Source organism: Chelonoidis abingdonii, chromosome 2, assembly GCF_003597395.2.
Source record: "Chelonoidis abingdonii isolate Lonesome George chromosome 2, CheloAbing_2.0, whole genome shotgun sequence".
Lineage (NCBI taxonomy): Eukaryota > Metazoa > Chordata > Testudines > Testudinidae > Chelonoidis > Chelonoidis abingdonii.
Window position 1 is genome coordinate 91056553 of NC_133770.1, and position 21732 is coordinate 91078284.

General features: G+C 42.0%; 1 protein-coding gene across 3 annotated transcripts in view; it reads right to left on the reverse strand.

Annotated features, from left to right (window-relative positions):
- Nucleotides 1-21732, reverse strand: part of TRANK1 (tetratricopeptide repeat and ankyrin repeat containing 1) — an 82989-nt gene that overhangs the window by 26049 nt on the left and 35208 nt on the right. For 2 of the 3 annotated variants that reach the window (XM_032783768.2, XM_032783769.2), the window contains 5 exons: nt 16001-16162; nt 9233-9487; nt 7759-7935; nt 976-3903; nt 149-348 (listed from right to left, as the gene is read on the reverse strand). In XM_032783768.2, the coding sequence (XP_032639659.1) occupies nt 149-348; nt 976-3903; nt 7759-7935; nt 9233-9487; nt 16001-16162 (3722 nt within the window). Of the gene's footprint in view, nt 1-148; nt 349-975; nt 3904-7758; nt 7936-9232; nt 9488-9971; nt 10036-16000; nt 16163-21732 lie in introns of those variants that run through there. The other variant, XM_032783770.2, reaches the window with a different exon arrangement.

The following is a 21732-nucleotide window of genomic DNA, read 5'->3' on the forward strand; positions in this document are numbered from 1 at the left end:
TTTATCAGGGAGCAATATGGACACCAAAAGAATGTTGCAAGCAGCCAGGGGATTGGTCCTTAAGAAAAGTGGATTGTGCTATTACATTTGGCTGCAAACAAACAAACAAAAAAAATCTATAAAACACATCATAAAAAGTAAAGCCAACCTGATGTGCTCCAAATTCAATTGGCTGTGATTTTCTTTTGTTGCCTCTCAGTAAAATTGCCAGGTCACTAACACTGCAAGACTCTAAAACAGTAGGTTTAGGTCCATCAAAGAGGCCAGTATCCCTAGGAAGACGATCAAAAGATTCTGGGAAATAGTACTGAAGTAAATCAACCACCCCAGAGGCCAGATGGAGAATTCCTGTGATGATCAAAAATACATATTACAAACGTAATATATACCTCACATAAACATAACTATAATGAAAATGAACCTTGTTCAGATTGCACAGAATCTGGAAATGCCAGATAAAGATTGTGACTAGGAGGAGACAGCAGCTGTAGGATACACTTTGAGCATCTCTGATTTGCAGGGCCACCACAAATCAGAACACAGGCTACGAGACTAAGCAAAGGTTAGAAACATGAAAAAGAAAAAAAGAAAAAAAACCATGAAGAGCAGAAGTAGACTACTTGTCCTCAAAATTGTGAATTTTGTGGGGTGTGGAAGCAGCAATTTAAGACAAAAACATTAAAAAAAACAAACAAACATCCTAAATGGGTCAAATACCCCGAACAAAACATTCAGTGAGGGAAAGACTTTCAAGAGTGACTGATGATTTTAGGAGGCTCCATTTTTGCACGCCCAACTCAGGATACCTTAAAAGGATCAGATTTTCCAAAAGCGCTGAGCTTCCAAAAGCTGCTGTCTGAAAATCAGTTCCCTTTAAAAGTATCTCATGTTGAGCACCCAAATATTGAGACATTCACAATCACTACTGCCTTTTGAAGATCTTGTCCCCAAAACATAATATGGTAATTTCTTTACCTGAATGAGATCTGTAGTTTTGATATAGCTGATATATCCTTTTAGGTTTTCTAACAACACATTGTTTCTTGTCAACTGAGTTCTTGCTGGCGTAGTGGAATAATGACCTCAGATCACTAAAACGAAAAGCAACTCCCTTCATTATGCTTTGTGCAGTGTCACCAGTAAGGAACATTGCATTAGGGTCATTGATGCACTTCATTAGCAGTGCAAGCTCAGCTTGAGTGAAGTCTTGAATCTCATCACCATAAAGCTCATGGATGGACCACGGTAGCTCCTCAAGCTTAGAGAGTCTTTGAGATAAATTGTATAGGACATCTTCCTCATCAAAGTAACCTCTTTGTGACCTTATTTGCTGATAAACACAAAAGAGACGATAGATTTCACTCCGGTCTTCCTTGAAGTTTGGTGATCTCTTCCGCCCTAGTTTTTTGTACTCTTCTTCTGTAAGTTTACCCTGAGGACAACTTAGTGCTTCAAAAGACCCTTTCAAAAAAGATTTTATTTCTTTCCAAACCAATGCAGGGTTATAGGAGTTTTTGCCTTTCATCATTTTTGGCCACATTTCATTAGCGAACACATCATAAGTCACAAAAACACGAGGGTCATTTTCTCTTGAGTGAACTTCTGCAGCCTTTTCATCCTCACCATATTCTACTTCAGCATTACCTTCTCCCTCCTCATCTTGCCAATTTGGAATGACCAAATCTTCTTGAGTGGACCAACCAACAATGGTTCTTTTAAGACTTCCATCTTCATTCCTAAGAAAAAATGGATCAGGCATGGATGCATCGAGTAATAGTAATAACTGTTTTGAGGTGACATGCAATGGGAAATTTTCATCTTTAACTTCTTGTAGCCTATAAATATTTGGCTCAAGTGGCTGGAAATGACTAGTTGACTTAGAAGACTTACTAAGCTCAATAAAATTCCTCTGAACCTCTTGGCACAGAACATGATTTTTAGTAACAAAGATCTGATGCAAGTGTTCCAATTTGTCGGATTCTATTGTGCTACGCTCTTCCTCCTCTTCACAGTCACCTGATAAATTCAATTCAGCGTCATCTGCACTTGAATATTGTTCATCCTCATCATCTTGTTCTTGTTCATTATCTATGCTTTCCAACTCAATTGACTCACTGGAGTCATTATTGCCTTGCTTTTCATCCTCCTCCTCCTCCCCTGTGCTTTCTTTTTCAGATTCAATTTCAAACTTTCTTCTCTGCCACATTTGTCTAACCAACAAAGGGGCTCCTGCCAACTGTGCTTTCTCCCAGTAAGAATGGAATTTCTTCCAGAGTCTATATAAGCAACAAGTAGTCTTTCCTGTTCCGCTCCGTCCAATTAAGATTATTGGCTCCATGGGCTTGGGACTGAGGTCAATCACTGCATACTCTAACTCACCAACTCTGAAGGGGTATTCAACAGTAGAATTCATATCATTTATGATGTTAAGTGCCATGTTAGTACTGAAGCTGTGAAATTTCATTATATTATATTCCGTTTCCACTGCGCTGGCTGGAGGGAAGTATTCAGGTATGATGTGTTCTTTTGTTTTTTCTGCCTCTGTGTCTTCAACATAACAACGAGGAATGCGCTTTTGCATTTTCAAGTTAGAAGACTGCTTGATTTTACTTATACCTTTCAGTTTTTTCCTCAAGATGCAGGACAAGCCACGGTTGTATGCAGTACATATAGTGCCGATAGCACGGTCAAGTTTGCAATGATCAAGAACAATGTCCCATATTCTAATGATTTCGGTGTAAACTCTCCCAGACTTTTCTAGAGGATGTATAGACTGTTCTGTCTCTATAATCTTTTCTGCAGCCTCACTACAACGGGGAGAAAAGTCTATTGCAAGCTCCCATAACATCCTTGCTCCTTTGTCCAGCTTAGCTTCGTACAGCTGAATATCAGCTTTCAAATGTTTTAGCCGCTTTTGGAGGCTCTGGGTCCATTCTCCATTTCCAAGCTGCTGAATTGCCAGTATAATTTTCTTTTTCATATAACGAGGTACAGCTTTGCTGCCTAGCTTCTTCAGCATTTCAGAAGTGCACTCTATTTCCCATGTCATGTTATCAAAGTCCTGAATATATGCCTCAATGTCCTGAATCTGCCCACTAACTTCCATTGTTTCTTCACCTACGCCATTAGGCATGGGCATGTCAGATTCACCACGCTCCTTCTCAGTATCCTCCACTTTCTCAGGGTCAGCATCCTCTCCTTTACTGTGAGCCAAACTCTCATATCCACAGGTTTGCTGGGGCTCGCTTTTTTTACCTTCAATGCTCGTTGGTGCTGAAGATGGGTTTGGTACCTGAGAATAATCCTCTATCGGGTTGTCACCCAATTGAAGACACTGGATTAAATCTGTGATTGCTTTCAGTAGGCTTTCCCGCAGAGTCAAGGGCTTATTTACTTCTCCAGTTTCTTGCTTTATCAACTGAGCATCGTCTGCTTCTTCCCAGTTATCAGGAACTGGATCTGTATTTTGGATATTAGCAGGTGCTGAGTTGCCAGGTGATGCTCTCCAGACAGATGCAGATGACGAATGAGCTGTGCTTTTTGGCTGGGATGTGTTACCAACTGGAATGGATTTAGGCAGCTTAACTAGCTGCCCTACTGTATCTTGCCGGTGCTTCCTCTTCTCTGACACAGCTGTATTCCAGGTGAGTAGCCGAGGGTCATTTTTTTTTATTCTGTGCCTCACATCTTTTCCTAATTTATTTTTCAAGTTAAAGTTAACGTCAAACTTTGCTAACGAATCCATTATTTTCTTAACCTGCTTTGACTGTGCTTTCTGAAATATAATATGCATCACTGTATTTCCATTCTTATCTTGGCTGTTTGGATTAAGGTGTGGGAAAGTGGATGGGTTTGAACCAAAGAGATCCAGTAGATAGTTCAGAAAGCGTAAACCAATGTCATCTGAAAGAAATATAACAACAAATCACTAACTTAAATATACTTTATCCTGAGAACAAGAAAATGTATATTACTAATCTCTTTACTGCTATGAACTGAAAATAAATGTCCTTCACAATAACAAAGTGAATTTAGTGCTTCTAACACATCTCATTTTGATAGACCTAAAAACTGAGGTTTTCTATTTATTCAGGAAAAAAGGTACAACAGCAGCAATGGCAACAGAAGGTTTGTCACATTCTCCTCACCACTGTGCTGAATTTTTCTTTTAACCTTCTTGGGTGAGAGGTTTGTTTAGTCTCCATGTCTGCTCAATTAACAGCCTCTCCCCATTCAACCGCCAACAAAAGTGCCAGCTCTTTTCATTTTTCTGATGTTGGACATTTGTCAGCTTTGTAATGAACTATGTTGGGTGACCTATTGAAACGAACAATATCTGATGTTGGTAGAATTTGGTCACTATAAACCAAGTCCATCTTCAAACCATTTTCCCAAAGCTGAAGTTTCCTGAGCCACCTATATGCCCTAAAGAAGATTAGAGATATCAGATATTCTACAGTCATGTGGCAATTTGAGTACACATGAAAAAACAAATTTCTAAAATTGTAAACCCTGAATATAGCATGATGGCCAAAATTATTGCAATTGTATAAATTTTTTTAAGATGAAAATTTTTAGTAAGAAAAACTTCAGTAAAGACACTGCTTTAATCCTTTGGATTTACAAAACCATTTTTATACAAAACCTGAATTTTGAACCTAACTTGACAGTTTATCGGAACATAAGAAGGGCCATACTGGGTCAGAACAATGGTCCATCTAGCCCAGTACGCTGTCTTCCAACAATGGCCAATGCCAAATGCTTCAGAGGGAATGAACACTACAGGGCAATTTATTGAGTGATCGGTCCCTAGTCATCCAGTCCCATCTTCTGGTAGTCAAAGATTTAGGGACGCCTAGAGTATAGCGTTGTGTCCCTAAGCATCTTGGCTAATAGCCACTGATGGATTTATCCTCCATGAACTTATCTAGTTCTTTTTTGAATGCCGTTACAGTTTTGGCCTTCACACCATCCCCTAACAATGAGTTCCACTGTGTGTCAAGTAATATTTCCTTTTGTTCATTTTAAACCTGCTGCCTATTAATTTCAGTGACCCCTGGTTCTTGCATTATGTGAAGGAGTAAATAAACACTTCCTTATTCACTTTCTCCACACCAACCAAGATTTTATAGACCTCTATTGTATCTCCTCTTAGTTGTCTCTTTTCCAAGCTGAAAAGTCCCAGTCTTTTTCCATTTCTCTTCATTTGGAAGTTGTTCCATACCCCTAATCATTTTTGTTGCCCTCCTTGGTATCTTTTCCCAATCCTAATATATCTTTATAGAGATAGAGTGACCAGAACTGCATGCAGTATTCGAGGTGTGGGCACATGGATTTATGTAGTGACATTATCTATTATTTTCGTAAAGATTCCTAACACTCTGCTAGGCTTTTTTTTTTTTTTGGACAGCCACTGCACACTGATCAGAAGTTTTCAGAGAACTATCTACAATGACTCCAAGATTTCTTTCTAGAGTAGCAGCAAATTTAGACAACATCATTTTGTATGTTTAGCTGGGATATTTTCTAATGCGCATTTGTAGCGAGGGGGGTCCCCTCCCCCACGCTCCTGAGACAAGGCATAGGCTAGGGACCCTGCAGCCCCGGGCAGAGGCCCGGCCGCCTATCCCCGCCCCTAGGAAGGCAAGGGGCGGGACCGGAAGTGCAAGGCCCCCTCGGCCTGTTCCCGCCCCCAGTAAAAAAAAAAAAAAAAAATAAAATAGAAATAAAAAAAAAAAAAAAAAAAAAAAAAAGAAAAGAAAAAAAAAAAAAAAAAAAAAAAAAAAAAAAGAAAAAAAAAAAGAAAAAAAAAAAAGAAAAAAAAAAAAAAGAAAAACAAAAAAAAAAAAGAAGGTCAGGAGGCGGGACAGGAATATAAAAACCCGGTCGCGGGCAGCCTACAGTTATGAAGGAGGCCGCTCGAGATAGGCAACGATGGGTGGCCGCGAGCTCCCGCTGTGGGCCCGGCTTAGGCCCCTCGGTCTTCAGGATATCGGCAGAGGGGCCTGCCTGATCTCCCCTGGGGCGCAGCACCCAGAGCAGGCGGGCCGCAGCCTTCGGAGCTCGCCGCGCGCGAGGACGGAGCAGACCGCCGCGGACCCGACTACCCTAGATGCCGAGGACTGGACCGGACCGCCTGGACCCCCGGTAGCCCCGAGGACTGGACCGCCCTGCCCGAACCCAGGACGGCTGAGGATTGGACCGGACGCGCCTGGACGAGCCCGTAGCCGCTAGGAGATTACCGAGGATTCGATGGACCCCCTCTGGGCCGAAGCCAGCTGAGGATATAGATGTGTCTGAGGAACACGCCTTGGAGCAACACCAGCGTAAGGGCAAAGTACCGAGCCAGCGAGGAAACAAGGGGGAAAGGGGGAGGGGGAGGTGGAACAGGCCGGCAGGGGTGGCTGACCTACAGTCAGGGGCAGCAGAAGTCCCGAGCCGATGGTCGTCCTATGTAGTGCTGAGGCCACGCGATCCCCACTGACCGCTCGCGGTCTGTGTGTTTCGGTGGGATACCCTGCTGCCTCGGCCGTCAGTGTGCTTTCAGGCCGGGATCCGCCACTGACCGCCTCTTGACGGCGACCGGCCGCACTAATGGGCTCTCGGGCTGGAACAGGCTGGAGTGGAGGCGCCTGCGTCGGCCCTGCCACCCCTGTAAGGGGCAGACTCCCCCCTTCGCGCGTAAGCTGAACTCGATCGCCTCGGCAATGTCCCTTGCTCTGTCCCTGGCCGCGCAAAGGCCGGAGCTTCTAGACTGTTGTCGGCTCTGCCACCTGCCGCGCACAAGGGCCGGAGCGCTCTAGAAACTGTTTGTCGGCTTGCTGCCCTGCCCCAAAGGGCCAGAGCCTCTAGACCGCTTGTTGCTCTGCCCTGCTTCACAGGGCCAGAGCCCCTAACCTGTTTGTTCGCTGTCCCGCCCTACCTAAGGGCTTGGACTACAGACTCCTTTCGCTCAGCCCCTGCGACCCGGAGCTGAGCCGCGGCCAAGGCCGTTACAGCATTACTTTGCATTTTTATCTGCCATTTTGTTGCTCAATCACCCAGTTTTGTGAGATCCCTTTGTAACTTTTCACAGTCTGATTTGGACTTAACCATCTTCAGTAACTTTGCATCATCTGCAAATTTTGCAACCCCACTGTTTACCCCCTTTTCCCATATCATTTATGAATATGTGGAACAGCACTGTTCCCAGTACAGATCCTTGGGGAACACCATGATTTACCTCTTTCCATTTGAAAATGACCAGTCAGTCCTACCCTCTGTTTTCTGTCTTTTAACCAGTCACTGATCCATGAGAGGACCTTCCCTTTTATCCACTGTCAGTTTACTGTGCTTAAAAGCCTTTGGTGAGGAACCTTTTCAAAGACTTTCTGAAAATTTATAACAAAATATAAAATAATCTGTATTATTTAATTTATACTAATTTCTTTTGGACCAAGCTCTAAAGTGTTTCTCAGTTTTTATTCTGTTCTTATTAAGGCAAAGCTCCCCTTGAAGTCAATGAATGCTTAGCTTCGTGAGGACCGAATAAAAATAGAGTAAAGAACTTAAGGAAATTATGGGGCAAATTCTGGAGACTCAATAGTTGTAACTTAGTTTTCAACATTTCTCTTCCTTTTCTTACCCTTCCATTTTTTTGGTTCCTATACAACGCTAATCATATGCAGGTGTAGAAGTAGAAATAATAAATCTTCCTTCCTAAAATAATCAGAATAAATTAACGTTTAGGTGGACCTGTGCACCAAAACAAAGACTCGCCTCTTTTATCTAAGCAGATGGAGACTGCAGCATGCAAAGGAGTATCGCCTTCGACAAGGGAAACACTCCGAGGATCTGCACCACTGCTCAGCAGCAAATAGGCCAATTCAAAATCATTATTCTTCAAACACATCTGCAGTGGTTTTTCAGAGATGGCTCCAGTCCCCTCAGGTGAAGCTAGTGAAATAGATTGGAATATTTAAGATTAAATTTGATACATTAGATCTGTAAACTCAAAAAGAGCACCAAATGTAAGACATCAGCTTCAGATGTTGAGAGTAGATGTTAAAGAATATATGCATTGTTTAACCAGCTGATCACATTTATACATTTAACAGACTATTAAGGAAATTCAAATATTAAGCCAACCTCATATGAACTCTCCCAAAACTGAGTTAAGTTAAAAACAACTTCTCTCTTCAGATACAAAGGCCAGGATTTCCCTCAACACACCTGTTTCAATAAATCAGTGTAGAAGTCAAATACTTGAAGAAGTGAATTCTTCTGGCTTCAGACATACACAGAGCTATAGTGCTGCTTTTATACATTAGTGGTACACACTAAGACTACTTCCCCCCTCTCCTTTTAAAAATATTAATGTATCCCCACTGCATTGGTCGAGGGGGCAGGAAACATGTCAGAGTAATCCTGATTTCCAAACCTAGCAGAAGCAAAGCAAAGAACTAAAACAGATCAGAGTGTCACAACCTGTAACTGCTCTTCTTCTCCTAAAGCCCTCATATCTGGTGAGCCACAATGGCTATTTCATCTCTTTTTTCTCTCTTTAAAACTTCAGCTACTTGCACTCAACAGTCTTTGGAGAATGGAACTTGTCTTCATGCCTACCATAAAACACCTAGAATACTGTATAGGAAGGTGTGCGTGCGTGTGCGTGCGTGTGTGTGTTGCCATGAAAAACCTTAAGGAAAATAATATGGGGGTCCAAGGTGAGGTTAACTGTGCCTATTTACATTCAGAACAAAGAACACAAGCTTTTTACAGTTTTCCTCACCCAAAGTGGAAACTTGAAAATGGGTAAGTGTGGTAGTGTCTGCATGAAGAGCCTCCCAGGAAGTGAATAGCAAAAGCAACTATAACACACCAAGGCAATGATGTCAATTCTGCTCGTTTAAGCAGGAAGAAACTGAGGCAAGGGCATGAGGAAGTAAAATAAATAAATAAAATACAATAAAAAGAATCAAGCAAAGCTTAAGGCAAAAATAATGCTTGACTATTTTTCCCCCCAAATACAATCCTATATCCATTTCAGATCAGATTCTGCCACTCTTACTCAAGCTGAGTAGTAGCTTACTCCACAAACAATAGAGGGGATAGAATCAAGCCTTTAATAAAATAGCTACTGCATTTACATTGGGCCAGAAGTCAGGTTGTGATATTTCTAAAATAATCTGTTTCAGTCAGCAAACAGAAGTTTCAAATCTTCTAGGACATTTTAATATCTGTGGGTTTTCACCTCCTCTTTCTAGCAAGCATCTTACGAGATGCACCCGTCGCTTATCCAGTCTGTCAACCTGTTTGATAACACTGCCAATGTTGAGGTCTGAAAGACTGCAGTTTCTGATGAGTCCACCACATGATGGCACTTCCCCGTTGGCCTTCCGTGTTAGCAATAGCAAAACTTCATGCCACATTTGCTTCTCCAGCAAAAGCTTTATGAAACTGCTAGCACAGGTATCATAAATGTCACAAACCATTTCTTCAGGAATTTCTGCAAGGAAGAAAAGCAAAAGATAATTAAATAGAAGCAGGGTAGCAATAAAATAATGACCAATGCAAACTGATTCCAGAATCACTGACTGAAAAAAAAAAAAAATACAAATCCCCATTAAAATATAGTATATGTAACTGGCAGTCTTGCATTAATACTCTATATCCAGCACAATGGGGAGGGGGGAGAAATAAATAAAATCAATGCTACCTTAGGCAAGCAGAAAGGTTCTTTTCCGAGATCAGCTTAGGAGGCTTAAAATATCTAAGTAATCTTAATTTCAATAATGGAGTTTCTTAGATTCATAGATTTTCAGGCCAGAAGGGACTATTACGAACATCTGCTTTGAGATTCTGATAACAAAGGCCACCCTCAAAGACCATCAACTACATGATAAAGCTGCAGTTTGACGATATTTTTTCAAGATGGAAGATTTAGGACTTCATAAAGGACTTCACAAACTAGTGGTAAATGAGTTACTTACTTTAGTACCTCAAGGAAACATGAAATCACTGGATAACTCAAAACTACCAATCAGACAATTCCCATTCCTGGAAAACAGCAAAGCAGTAACTCAGGTTGTTATTTCCTGAATGGGAGGTGAGTTGTAAACCACAATGACACTCCAGATACCTCAAACTTTCTCACAAACCATGAGAGAACTGACTGGAGGTGGTACAGACAGAGAATGCAAAATCAGAGAGCAACTGCATCTAATTGTCCCAATAGTGCAAGTTCTTGACACTTGAAGAAAAGACCTTCAGTTTCAGAACAACTCTCATCTCAGTGTTAGGAAAGGAATCCTCATCAGACACCAAATACGCAACTGTGGAATTTTGACTATTAAAGATTAGTTAATGCAGGAGCCTTTGGAGGAGAACCAACAGGTTACAAGTAAAGCACCTTTGCTATTAAACCATCTCAATCTAAATACAAGGGTACTGAATATAGAGGGGGCCTCCTACACTGAGATCAGATAGCAGGTAAAGCCAGATAGAACTGGACCAATTAGATTGGATTTAAATAATCCTCCAAAAAGGAAGGGAGACCTGAACACTGATCAATACAAAAATCAAGAAAAACTAACACAAAGTGAAGGCAGACACAGACTCAGTGTTTCCAGGTCAGAAGAGTTATCACCACTTTACAGAAAGAATTCTACTTTGCTTAACAACATGTATCACCAGAAGCGGCATGGTTCCCTACGAGAAGTGAGTTGGTCTCTGTCCACGTCTTAATGGACAGGGGTGTGCACATGACAAAATATATCCCCACAACTATCACTAACTCACAACCAGTAGAGTCCAAGGATTCATAAAGGCGTGAAGAGTGAACTACACTTTTAGTCCTAAAGGTGATGTCTCCTGGAAAGAGCTAAGGCACTTCAGTGAGGCAGTACTGAGAAGTCTGCAGTGCTGCTGCCTCTGCTATATCTGTTAAAGGACCTCTGTCTCTGGGGCTCTCAGTCTGGCACTTTTATCAAAAGGACTAAATTCATGGGAATAAATGAGCTTTACTCTCCTGCTCTCATCCCTTGATTTTCTGAAACAAAACCTCAACAGCTGCACTCTTCTGGACCTTTTTCATCCGCTCCTGTCCTTAGGACACCATTTCTCTTACTGGCTTCTAAGCTTCTCCCAGCAGAAAGTGTGACTATGTTAATGAACTTCAACTTTTCTTAGGGCAGGCTCATCACAGCTATGGCCAGAGGGACTACCCTTTGTCTCTAACAGAGAGATCAATTTACCAGACAAAGACACAAAGGGCAAAACCCAGCTCCCTTAGCAATGGAACTGGGGTGGTTCTGCTGTACAGAGGATGTGACATACATGGTGTATGCAATGCAAAGCCCCACACCACTCAAACTCCCTGTACAGCAGTGAGAAAGAAAAGGGCACAGGTGAGTCAGGAAGCAAGGCTGCAGCAGCAAACACATTCCTGTCCTCTCCATTCTCATTGGGGCCAGGCAGACTACTTCATCCCCCTTTTCCATCCATCTGCTTAGCCCAGGACCCAGGCTCTGGATTTGGATCTTAACACAGTTCTATTCTGAAGAGTGACTCTAAACAAAATAGCAACATGGGATTCCACCAATTATTTCCAGATCAAATTTGCTGAGTTTATACAGGTACATACGTGACTCTTCTGATAGCCAGCTCAGAAAGATCTGAATAAAAGATTCTGCAGATTAAATTCTGCTCTCAGTTTCAACTGTGCAACTCAGTTGTCTTCAAGTTCTTTAATTGGATTGCTCTGGTGTAACTGTGGGCAAAATTTGTCCCTATGGCAGAAACTAATTTAAATAGTTCTGCTGTAAGCCAGAACAAAACAGTTTCTTTTTGCTCTGTTGGCTTTACACTTCTAACACTTATTTTTGTAACTAAAGGCAGTATACACAACTTTGACCCAGGGTGCAGCTCTGCTGAATAAGAAAACGCCATCATTTTTTATGCTCTCTCTTTTCTGAGAAAAATTTTACTGTAACGTGTTCACAAATCTCGAAAGCCTTTGACTCTTATTGGAATTTAAAAAAAAAGGGGGGGGGGGGTTAGAAAGAACCTACTCAGAAGAAGACTAGGCAGAATGGAAAGATTGTATAAAAATGAAAGTTAGTATCCTGAAAATCTGGGTGAAGGAGAGCACAGTAGAAACTCAGTGGCATAGTCATCAGTGAAACATAAAAGGCTAGACAGATAAACAGTAGACCAGGGATTACTCACTTTTTTCTGATTACAGCTGATAACCTTTAAATGCCCATTTAATCACAATTCCCTTACAGGCTTTCACATTTACAACAATACATTTCAAAACATGCTGGGGGTTACCCAGTTAGAGTAGCAGAGCCTTTGCAGCATTCCCATCACCAAATTCCCTTTCTGGTTTGACTGACTGCTTGCCAAGCAGTGTTCCCTCTCACACACATCCTGCACGCAGCCATAGTATGTGCACAGCTTTCTAAGATCAAGATAGAAAACGGTTTGATCAAATGTTAAGTTTCTATAGTTTTTGTAAAGATGAAAAATTTCCTATTTTTAAATCCCATTATCCTTATGCTGAAAAACTACCATGATCTGCCACCTCGCACTCCTATGGTATCCCAGCATATCACCTCCCCAGCACTGAGTTCCAAAGTTTGGGAAATGCTGCAGAAGGGAAGAAAAATTAAAAATGCTTTTATCTTTTACAAAGCAGCTGTTAGCCAGATGTTGAGTTTTAGGGGGACATGTGATAGCCCTTACAGGAATAACAGATCTATATTTTGCTTTGCCCCCCAGGGAAATTCAGAGACAGGTGGCAAGATGCTACTGGCAGCATCAGAAATAAACTTGGTACATACATCTTAGAGCTGGGCTAGAAGGTATCTCCATGCCTGACATAAAGCTATCACTTTGGGGACCTGTAAAACAGGGATCTGTCAAGCATACTTCAGGGAACCTGGGGCAGTCTGTGAACCCAAACTCTGCCAGGATGGACATACCTGATGCAGAGGCATTGTGGTGAAGATGGCATGTGGAGACCAGCACTTCTTGCAAGCCCAGCACTATGTGGGCTGAGCCACCAGCCATGGTCAGTCCGACTCTTGAGCCATGCCTCAAGATTGGTCTGATCTGATAGCCATGACCTGGCAGAGGGCGGAGGACTGGCAGGCTGTGAACTCCCCACATTCAGGGATCAGCAGACGGCAAGGTCATAAGAAACTCAAGTTCAACTAGAACATCTGTCTGCCTGTGAGTGGAAGTGTTGGCTCCCCATAGCAGCTGTAGTGGGAGGGACTGAAGAGAAAAGTCCCTCAGAGCACACACCTTCACTCATCCCTGCTAGACCCAGCATGTGGTTTAGAGCAACCTACCCGGCCTGGAGAGGGCCAAAAGGAGCTGCGAGAGCTCAGAAGGAAGCATGACACCATTCAGACAACAACACTGTTCGATAAGCAGGTAACACAGCCAACACCCCTTTCTATTTAGAGCAGGAGCCCAGCCAGAACTCTCCAGCCTGAAGGATTCAGATTTCTAAAAGCAGAATCCAGGCTATTTCTCTTAAGTGTCACCGGGAAGGAAAGGTGAGGTAGGGCAGCACCTGAGAGATAGTCAGCAGCTTCTGAGGACAGGGAGTTGTTGGTACTGAGGAAAGTCCAGCAATTGCACATATGGTGGGGTAGAGCTCACATAACTGGAGCAGGTGGACAAGGGAGAACATACGGAAGGGGTGCCTTGCTGTCCCCACCCCCACACAAAAAGACAGAAGATAGGGGAGGTGCACTGAGCCAGCAGGGGAAAAGAGCAGCTCCATATTCCCTGCCACGAGGCTAGTGACAGCTGCTCTCCTACAAGTGTGCACAACCTAACAGTGGAAGCACTATCTCCTGTCAGCTCTCACCAACTTTTTCCATCCTCCCTGGCATCTTTGGCCCTCTCTGCTATGGCTAAGCAGGTGGAGGTGAGCAGAAAGTGACTTCCTAGCACCATGACACCTTTCCCCACCTTAAGCCTTTAAACTGCATCCTAGGCTCACTCTCCTCCTGCCTGAAATGTGTCTCTCTATTCCACTGTTTTATTCTCAAGAGTCCCACCTACCCTCCTTAAATCCTAGTCATTTAGGGCTTGATCCAAAGTGCACTGAAATAATGGGAGTCTTTCCATTGACTTCAATGTGTTTTGGGTCAGGTACTTAGAGAAAGGGAGTCAATGCAACTCCCCTTCCATTCCAGACATAATCAACAGGGCTTGGTGACCGCTCCCTTAGCCATTGTTTTTTGTGTTTCAATGGGAAAATACTCAAGCTCTGAGTTCAGTCTTCACTGTGGTAATGCCAAAGAGCACACACATTTTACTTGTAGGTAGGTTTCAATATGTATGTAAAATACTTTCTGTGGGTAAACGATCGTTGGGTTTACAACTCTTGAGACTTCATCTGCATACCAGATAAACAAAAGCAAGTTCATTTAAAACAGACTGATAACATGTACCTCACTCAAACATCCATGGGAAAAGCTTTTACCATTCTTCAGGGGAGAGTGTTAAGACAGGCTTCCCTCTTTACCCTAAACCAAGTTACAGTTTTCTCAAGCAAGGAAGCACCCTGAAAATATGGTCACTTGTATTCAAAATGACATATGAATCCTTTTTTCAGTTCTTTTCTCTGCTCGAGAAACCCCTTTTACAACAACAGCTAACCATCTAAAATGACCATTGACCTGTATCTGAACTGGTAGAAAAGATTCTGTAACACTATCAAACCAGCTTTTCAGGATCAAGCATTGCAGTGGAGTTATTTCTCCTTAGAGGCTGCTACTTCTAATGCTCACATCAAATGCTCGCAGAGTATAAATCTACACTTTGAGCTGCGGGGGTGTAAATCCCTGCTCAAGGAGACATACCCATACTCTGATCAACCTGGCATATTCCCAGTACACATCTGTACTAGATACATACTTCAGCAGCTAGCCCCTCCTGCCATAGCTACCCTGCTATTTTTAGCGCACTAGTTCGATCAGAGCCCTTGTGGGTATGCCTCCTTGAACTGGTAATTGCACATCCAGCTCAAAGTGTGGACATTCTCAGTGTTAAAACAAAATGGCAAAGGCGCACACTTCTTCCTTGTTGAGGTTGATATATTTTTCTTTAAAAATTTATAAATGTGAGATGTGCATCTTAAACAGGATTCATAACAGAGCGTCTAACATTAAGCAAGTTTAGTTAACCACAGAAAATGCTGGAGATGCTACCAACCATCAGCTAACCTGTCCTATGTAATTTTTTCTTGCCAGAAACTGCCATAAAAAGCAGAACATATGCATAAGTCTTTCTGCAGTTCTGAATACAAAGATCTGCCCCTCTTCAAAGTCAGTATATTGGAATTAGAATAAAATTAAATCTTTCAGCAAACACCTGGAATGGGTACTAAGGGGTCATTAATAGCACAATGTTTAATAGGCATAAAATGGAATGCTAGCGCACCTCCAGTTTATTCAGTATGATTGAAAAAACTGTCAAATGAAGCTTTGATTAAGGTAATTTACATTGATGACAAAGTGGTGGAAAATATACTAATACTTATTGCACATAGATGATATAACATGGCACAGACATGATATAATTATTAAAACAACACCTTTTAGATTATATTTGGAACTAGTATACACAGAATCATGCACTGGCCCTTCTCCCATGTCAAAATTAAAAAATAAAAAAAACACACACAACAAACACCCCAGTAATTAAAAGCATAAAAGAACAGACCTGGTATGTTTACATTCTTTTGCCATGACATTAATAATGACTGTATAAATTTAAGTATCTTTTCATTGTACTGAGATTTTTTTTTTGTTTCTGTATTCTTCAAAAAGTTTAAATTAAAAAAGGCAAAACCTTCCAACAACAATAGGAAGTCATATTTTTTCTGCAATTATTTCTATGTTACAGATACTTGTGGAAAGCACTCTGTGTATTAACATCAAATATATTTTTCACATCTATTAAGTCTGTGAAGGAGAGAGATGGGAATTCACTTTACCTTTTACAGTAGACAAAAGCTTCAGAAACCTCTGAACTGTCTCATGCTTCAACAAATTTTTATGCTGTGCTTGGTTTTCAGGACTGCAAAACATCAAGAACTGCTCAAAAGCATCCAGAAGAGAGTTGATTTCATTAACTGAGGCTTTGCTTTCACTCCTTCCTGAAAAAATATCACTGAAATTGGTAATCCTGTTACTTATTTGTTTGTTGGTGGTAGGGTTAAAAATATAATTATACAATACATTTTATTGGCAGCTTCAGGAGTGCTAATATGGATAAAAACACTTTTTTTAAATAAAAACATAGTAATGTAATACCTCCCACGTTATCCCATATTCAGGATAATGTACAATGACAGTGTGGTTTACGTTAGATAACAAATGTCCTAAAAACAGAAGTCTAGACTCAGCATGAGTTTGCCAGCAGCTTTGTGGAATGTAACTTTGTCCACGTGACAGACCATATAAGAATGACAGCTAGAGACAGCACGGGAAAGCTAGTCATCTTCCAGGAGATCCAGAAGGGAGGTCAGACAGTTTGCCACAAAGCAGCAACTAAGGTTCAGCTCGCCTACTCCTGCACTAAGCCCAGAAAACCCTGCCATTCAGAACCATGCCCTTCAGAAAGGGAATGAGGTGTAAAAGTGCCAAGGCAAATGGAAAAGAAATTTTTGAGTGGAACATGCAACCCTGGACCAAACAGTGGATCATATAGGAGCCCAGCTCAATAAACTTATGACCATTGTTACTACAACCCAGGCTGGAGGAATTAAGTTGATCTTTTCATTCTGAAGCCACCAGCATAGGGCCAGGGAAGACAATAATACAGAGAGAGAAATGTAGAGACCACTTTTCCAGGAACCAGCGATAGAGGAGACACATGTGAAAGTAAAACCCAGGGCACTACATTATCTCTATATACGCAGGCTTTGAGGTAGGCTCAAGCCATGACTGACTTTGCCCAAGTCAGAGCTGAGACATGTCTCCTCTGTTTCTGAATTGTGATTAAAAACATTTTTAAAATGCATTTCAAAGTTCGAGCATGGTGACAAGTGCTTTGTACTGTGCAAACTTAATTTTAGCTCCACCGCTTTGGTGTAGACAATACTTTTATTGTGATACTAAACTTTGCTATTATTTTTTGTGTTACTGTATGCAGTAGTTAAGACTTTCAGAGCAATGCAAGGGATTTAGCCATACATCATCCATTAAAATCAGAGCTGGTCAAAATTTCTGAAACAAAGTAGGGCTGTCAAGTGATTAAAAAAATTAATCGTGATTCATAAACAAAAGAATACCATTTATCTAAATATTCTGGATGTTTTCTACATTTTCAAATATACTGATTTCAATTACAACACAGAATATAAAGTGAGCACTGTACACTTCGTATTTCTTTTTTATTACAAATATTTGCACTGTAAAAACCAAAATAGTATTTTTCAATTTATCAAGTCTTGTGGCGCAATCTCTTTATCATGACAGTTGAACTTACAAATGTAGAATTATGTACCCAAAAAAAACTACATTCAAGAATAAAACAACGTAAAACTTTAGAGCCTACAAGTCCGTTCAGTTCTACTTCTTGCTCAGCCAATCGCTCAAGCAAGTTTGTTTACATTTGCAGGAGATAATGCTGCCTGCTTCTGGTTTAAATCACCTGAAACTGAAAACAGGCATTCACATGGCACTGTTGTAGCCAGCGTTGCAAGATATTTATGTGCCGAATGTGCTAAAGATTCATATGTCCCTTCATGCTTCAGCCACCATTCTAAAGGATATGCATCCATGCTGATGATGGGTTCTGCTCGATAACAATCCAAAGCAGTGCAGGCTGACGCATGTTCATTTTCATCATCTGAGTCAGATGCCACCAGAAAAAGGTTGGTTTTCTTTTTTGGCAGTTCGGGTTCTGTAGTTTCTGCATCAGAATGTCGCTCTTTTAACACTTCAGAAAGCATGTTGCACACCTCATCCCTCTCAGATTTTGGAAGCCACTTCAGATTCTTAAACTTTGAGTTGAGTGCTCTAGCTTTCTTTAAAAATCTTACATTGGTACCTCCTTAGCATTTTGTCAAATCTGCAGTGAAAGTGTTCTTAAAACAAACATGTGCTGGGTCATCATCCAAGACTGCCATAACACGAAATATATGGCAGAATGCAGATAAAACAGCAGGGGACATACAATTCTCCCCCACGGAGTTCACTCACAAATTTAATTAACGCATTTCTTTTTAAACAAGTGTCATCAGCATGGAAGCATGTCCTCTGGAAAGGTGGAAGAAGCATGAAGAGGGATATGAACGTTTATAATTTCTGGCACAACTACCTTGCAATGCCAGCTACAAAAGTGTCATGTGAACGCCAGTTCTCAGTTTCAGGTGACATAGTAAATAGGAAGCGAGCAGCATTATCTCCCATAAATGTAAATAAACTTGTCTGTATTAGCAATTGGCTGAACAAGAAGTAAGACTGAGTGGACTTGTCTGCTCTAAAGTTTTACATTGCTGTTTGAGTTCAGTTATGTAATCAAAAAAAAAAAGCTCTATTTGTAAGTTGCACTTTCATGATAGATATTTTTCAGTTATGTCATACAAGTACTGTAGTTCAATCTCTCGTTTACAAATATTTGATTACAAATGATTAACAAAAATAATACAAAGTGAGCATTGTACACTTTTTGTTCTGCGTTGTAACTGAAACCAAAATATTTGAAAATTTAGAAAAACGTCTGAAAATATTTCATAAATTTCCATAGGTATTCTGTTGTTTAACAGAGCAATTAAAATGGCAATTAATCACTATTAATTTTTTGGAGTTAATCGTATGAGTTAACTGTGATTAATCAGCAGCCCTAAAACAAAGTGTTTGCATCAAAAACAAAACACAAACAAACAAAAAAGTTGGCTTTCAGGAAAAACGTAAATTGTCCCCCACCCGTATTCCCTCTTAATTTTTTTTGCCAACTTTTGTTTAGCAAACCATTATCATACACTTTAGTGAGGACGACCACCATCCTTCTCTTCTTCCAGCCTATATAGGAAAACATCCTGACCAACAGCACTGGGTCCCCACCTATCAGCAAGTAAGCTGACTACAAAGGGACTGCTTGACACTGCTTGTATAAATAGCTCAACTCTACTTCCAAAACTGATATAGATCATACATCTGGGATGGTGGGAGGAGGAGGAGGAGGAGGAGGAAGGCAAGGAAAGAAATACAATAAATAATTACCAGCAGGTAATACTTCCTTGTCATGTGTCTGTTCTTCCCCCAAGAACTGGGGAAGTGGTTATTTTAAAGAAATACTTCAGAGTTTTGAAGTGTTTTATTGGAACTATTGTTTGTATTCTAAGCCTGTCAAGTCAGGTTCTGTACTTAGCAGGGTGTGATTCACGGGTCTGAGCCACTCAGCCAGCTGCCAGTCTGGGATTCCATCTGCCAGTCCTACTCATCCCCCTGCCAGCTGGGCTCCCGGCCACACTCAGCCTGCTGCTAGCCTGGGATGCCAGCTGCCGGCCCCGCTCAGCCCACTGCCAATCTGGGGTTCCGGCCACCGGCCCTCTACCAGCCAGGGTCCCGGACACTGGCCACGCTCAGCCCACTGCCAGCCTGGGATACCAGTGCTGGCCCAGACCTCTGCTCCTGGCCTTGGCCCAGGGCTCTGCAGCCACCCCCAGCTGGGGCCCACTGGCCCCAGCCTGGGGCAGTGAGGGGTACAGACAGGGGCAAGAGAGGGCACAGCTCAGCACCCCCACCTTAAAAATTATTCCAGGCCACTGGGATATTTTTAAGTCCTGGTTTACTGCTTATATCAGACCACATGGAACAGCATACTGCATCTGATCTTGTGCATGCCCTGTCGCCATTTTTTAATTCCCCACTGTGAGTTGAGCAGTACGTTTGACAAAATGTCAGCTCCTAAGAAAGCAAAGTTAGATGTCTGTTCATTTCAGCCTTCTTGGACAGAAAAGTTTGGATTTAGTCAAAAGAAGGACTGTGCTGTTCATGCTTTCTGTTATGGAAGTGTTGTTTGTTGCACATCAATTGTTCGACAACATTTTCAAAATGAAGCACGAGAAAATCTTTCTTGACAAAGCAGACGAGACTGAATTGATCAAAAAGGCAGTAGCAGGATCAGAGAAGCAAAGCAGTGTTTTTAAATGCTTAGGTGTAGGTAAATATCAAGCTACAGAAGAAAGTTACAAGACTGCACAGTGCATTGCAAAAAACAGAGAGCCGTTCACACATGGGGAATATATAAAAAGTTTCTCTCAGCAGTTCGGAGGTTTTGTTCAATGATTTGCCAAATAAAGATACGATCATATCTAGAATAAAAGAACTGACTGTCTCTACCAGAACAGTTGGGAGACTCATAAGTGAAAAGGCAGAAAACATTAACGAAATGCAGACGACTGCATTAAAAGGCACAGCAGTGTTTAGCATTGCAGTTGATGAGAGTGTGGATACAAATGACGTTCCGTGTTTGGCAGTTGTTGCAAGATACTGTTCTTCCGATGAAATCTAAGAGGAACTTTGGGTACGTCTACACTGCAAGATTATTTCGAATTAGCTTAAACCGATATTACAAAACAGATCTAATAAAATCGGTTTAGCGCGTCCACAGTGGGATCCCGAAATCGATTGTTTGCGTCCATGGTCCAAAGCTACCCATCGTTTCAGGAGCGTGCATTGTGGGTACTGTTCCTCAGCTATTCCCATAGTTCCACTTCACGTGTTGAGGAGCAACAGTGCCTGATCGGGCAGAAACACTGCCCGGTGGTGCGGTACAGCCTCACCCCTCCCTTTGTGAAGGCAGCAGACAACCCTTGGCGCCTTTTTCGTGGAGTGCATTGAGCAAACGCCATAGCACAGCAATCTTTCCCTTTTTTTTTCACGTGGTGGTGGGTGGAATAAACTGAGGAGCGGTTCCCTGAACCACGCAGCCATTGTTTAACCTACAGACATTGGGAGCTCAGCAGAGACTATTCCTCAAGAGCTCTGTGGACTGTGGGAGAAGCTGGAGTCCATCAGTACCCGCTGTCCCTCCCTTCCATGAGCGTTCCATTTGAGTCTCTGGCTTCCGTTACGCTGTCACCAGCGCTGTGTATCCTGGAGTTTTTATTCAACCGCTTTGGCATTTCTTGTCTGTAACGGAGCTATACCCAACAGACATCCCCATACAGGCTTCAGACCTAGATCTCCCGTACGGTCTATCTGACTCTGTTTTCCGATTTCATGCATCTGCTCAGCCCGTGCTGATCAGATCTCCACGCTGACCAAGCAGGAAATGTTAATTCAAAAGTTCGCGGGGTTTTCTGTTCCCCCTGATCCGGAGTTCCAGATGCTGTCGCAGACGGTCAGTGCTTGCTCTGGGATGCCGCCGCGGAGCCAATACGCGATTTCTCGTCCACATGACCCTAATTCCGAGTTATCACTATCGAATTAGCGTCTGCTTCCTCCGTTTGGGAGGAGTTACCGAAATCGATTTGCAGGAGCCGTTAACTCGATATTAAGAGGTCGTGTGAAGGAGTACAGCGTTAAATCGGTTATAGACCCGCCTAGCCGATTTATAGTCGCAGTTGTAGACCTGCGCTTGTTGCACTAAACCCCTTCATGGACACAGGCAAAGAAGGGGAAGATATTGCGCAAAGTTTTGGTAAACCGTTGTGAAGAACGAGATGAAGTCAGAAATATTTTGTGTGACACAGATGGTTATATCTCTCGAACA